Below are 1,695 nucleotides of genomic sequence, written 5' to 3'. Positions count from 1 at the left end.
CTTGCCCGCCCCTTATCCCCCCGACTCGGCGACGTCGCGTCGGGGAAATTCCAGATAGTCTTTCTGGCTTTGGCCGAGGCGGGGCGGGGCGGGACGGGTGGGCGACAAACACGCTGAGCCAGAAGGGTCCTTGTTTACCGCGGAGCGTGAGCATCTGCAGACCTCCCGACCTCCCGACCTCCCCGGGGAGAAAGGGGATGCACCCCGGTGAGTCAGCGCCAGCTGGCGAGTGCAACGGAGTGCAACCGCACTGACAGAGAGGCCACTCAGCATGTTTGTCTTTCTGGATAAATTTTTACGTGCCGGCGGCAGGATAAGAACATGAATTACACAAATGCGTGACAAATGGTATAGACTTTCCTGCACAATGCCTACGCCTCTCCCAACGTTTAATGTCTTTATTTCCCCCTGATCGTTCTAATCGCTTCAACGCGAAAGAAAGCACGAAAAGGCGCTTATCTCGACTGTCTCAGCTCAGCAGGGGGCGAAAATCAAGACGCAGTATTCGGGGAAAATATCTCCGTGAATCGCACCCCTCCATATTAGCTCGGACTTTATGTATCAGAAGAAAAAAATGGCGGTTTATCGTATCCGAAGGTTATCTTCAATCGTTACATTGCCGGCGGGCACCGAGTTTGAACCCTAGCCGCCCCGGCGACCGAAAAGAGAGGCCCCGTTATGCTAACAGCTAACAGCAGCCATCGAAAATATAGACAATTTATACATCAAATGCGTCGAAACACTCCGATAAAAGACACCTCTCGCAATGCCACTTTCCACAATTGTACCATTATACAACTAGGTTATTATTTTTATCTTTACTCTGTCCAATAGGCGTTACAGATAGTATCTTATTTTTTGCTAAATCTTCAAAGTATTCATAACCTCTTCTTTTAAAGACAAGTTTTTAAGTTGTAGCTGAAACAGTTATTTACCTCTTTGGGGTAGAAGGGCGCCTGCAGCGACACGCAGATTGCGTTGCAGAAGTCGGCTATGCTGAACACGATCAGCGTCAACCACTGGGTCCGCGTGAACCGCGGCAACTTGATCTTGGGGATCATCTTGGGGAGCGGCCGGTCCGGCGAGGACTAAAACGGGAGGATAAAACACACCACGACGTCGACCCGCGGACGCGACGAGGTTGCCCGGCTGTGCAGCCACCCGGCGGAGGGCGTCGTCGGGGAGGTGCGGACGGACAGCGGCTCAAAGCATTTTTCGCCGCGACGACGACGACGAGGACACGGTGTTCCGCTGCGCCCCAGGTCGGTCACGGGGTCCGTCTCGAGAGAGCGGCGTGCTGCTGCTGCTGCTGCTGCTCCTGCTTCTGCTGCTGCCCGGCGGCCTCACCCTGCGCGTCACACTGACTGACTGCGACTCGGCTCGCCCCGGTCCAGGCGCGTCGTCTGCTACGTGTCGTCTGTCGGGCCGCCTGCCGCCTGTCACGGCCCGGGAGATGACCATCACCACTACCACTACCACCACCACAGCCTCCGCCGGGGCGGCCCCGCCGGACCAGCCCGGACCCGGACGAGAAAGGGACCTGAGACGAGACGTCCCCTTGTATTTGCTCCCTGGCGAGTTGAAAAGGTTATGCCTGGGGCGGTTCGTACTTGGTTGAACAGAATTCCGGGGTGACTTATGCCCCCCCCCCTCCCAAAGCCTCCCTGTTTCTGTTTCTGTTTCTGTCTCTGTCTC

At 56.0% G+C, this 1,695-nt stretch overlaps 1 protein-coding gene across 1 annotated transcript in view; it reads right to left on the bottom strand.

Moving 5' to 3' along the window:
- The window catches only part of LOC113208022 (MFS-type transporter SLC18B1-like), a 7,637-nt gene extending 6,214 nt beyond the window's left edge, over positions 1-1,423 (bottom strand). The window contains exon 1 of the mRNA XM_026424852.2: positions 936-1,423. Within this exon, the coding sequence (XP_026280637.1) occupies positions 936-1,061 (126 nt within the window). The 5' untranslated portion in view covers positions 1,062-1,423. The remainder of the gene's footprint in view (positions 1-935) is intronic.
- Positions 1,424-1,695: the final 272 nt, after the last annotated feature.

This window comes from Frankliniella occidentalis, unplaced genomic scaffold (genome assembly GCF_000697945.3).
Source record: "Frankliniella occidentalis isolate FOCC.00 unplaced genomic scaffold, Focc_3.1 Scaffold311, whole genome shotgun sequence".
In the NCBI taxonomy this organism is placed as follows: domain Eukaryota; kingdom Metazoa; phylum Arthropoda; class Insecta; order Thysanoptera; family Thripidae; genus Frankliniella; species Frankliniella occidentalis.
This window is presented reverse-complemented; position numbering and strand designations above follow the sequence as displayed.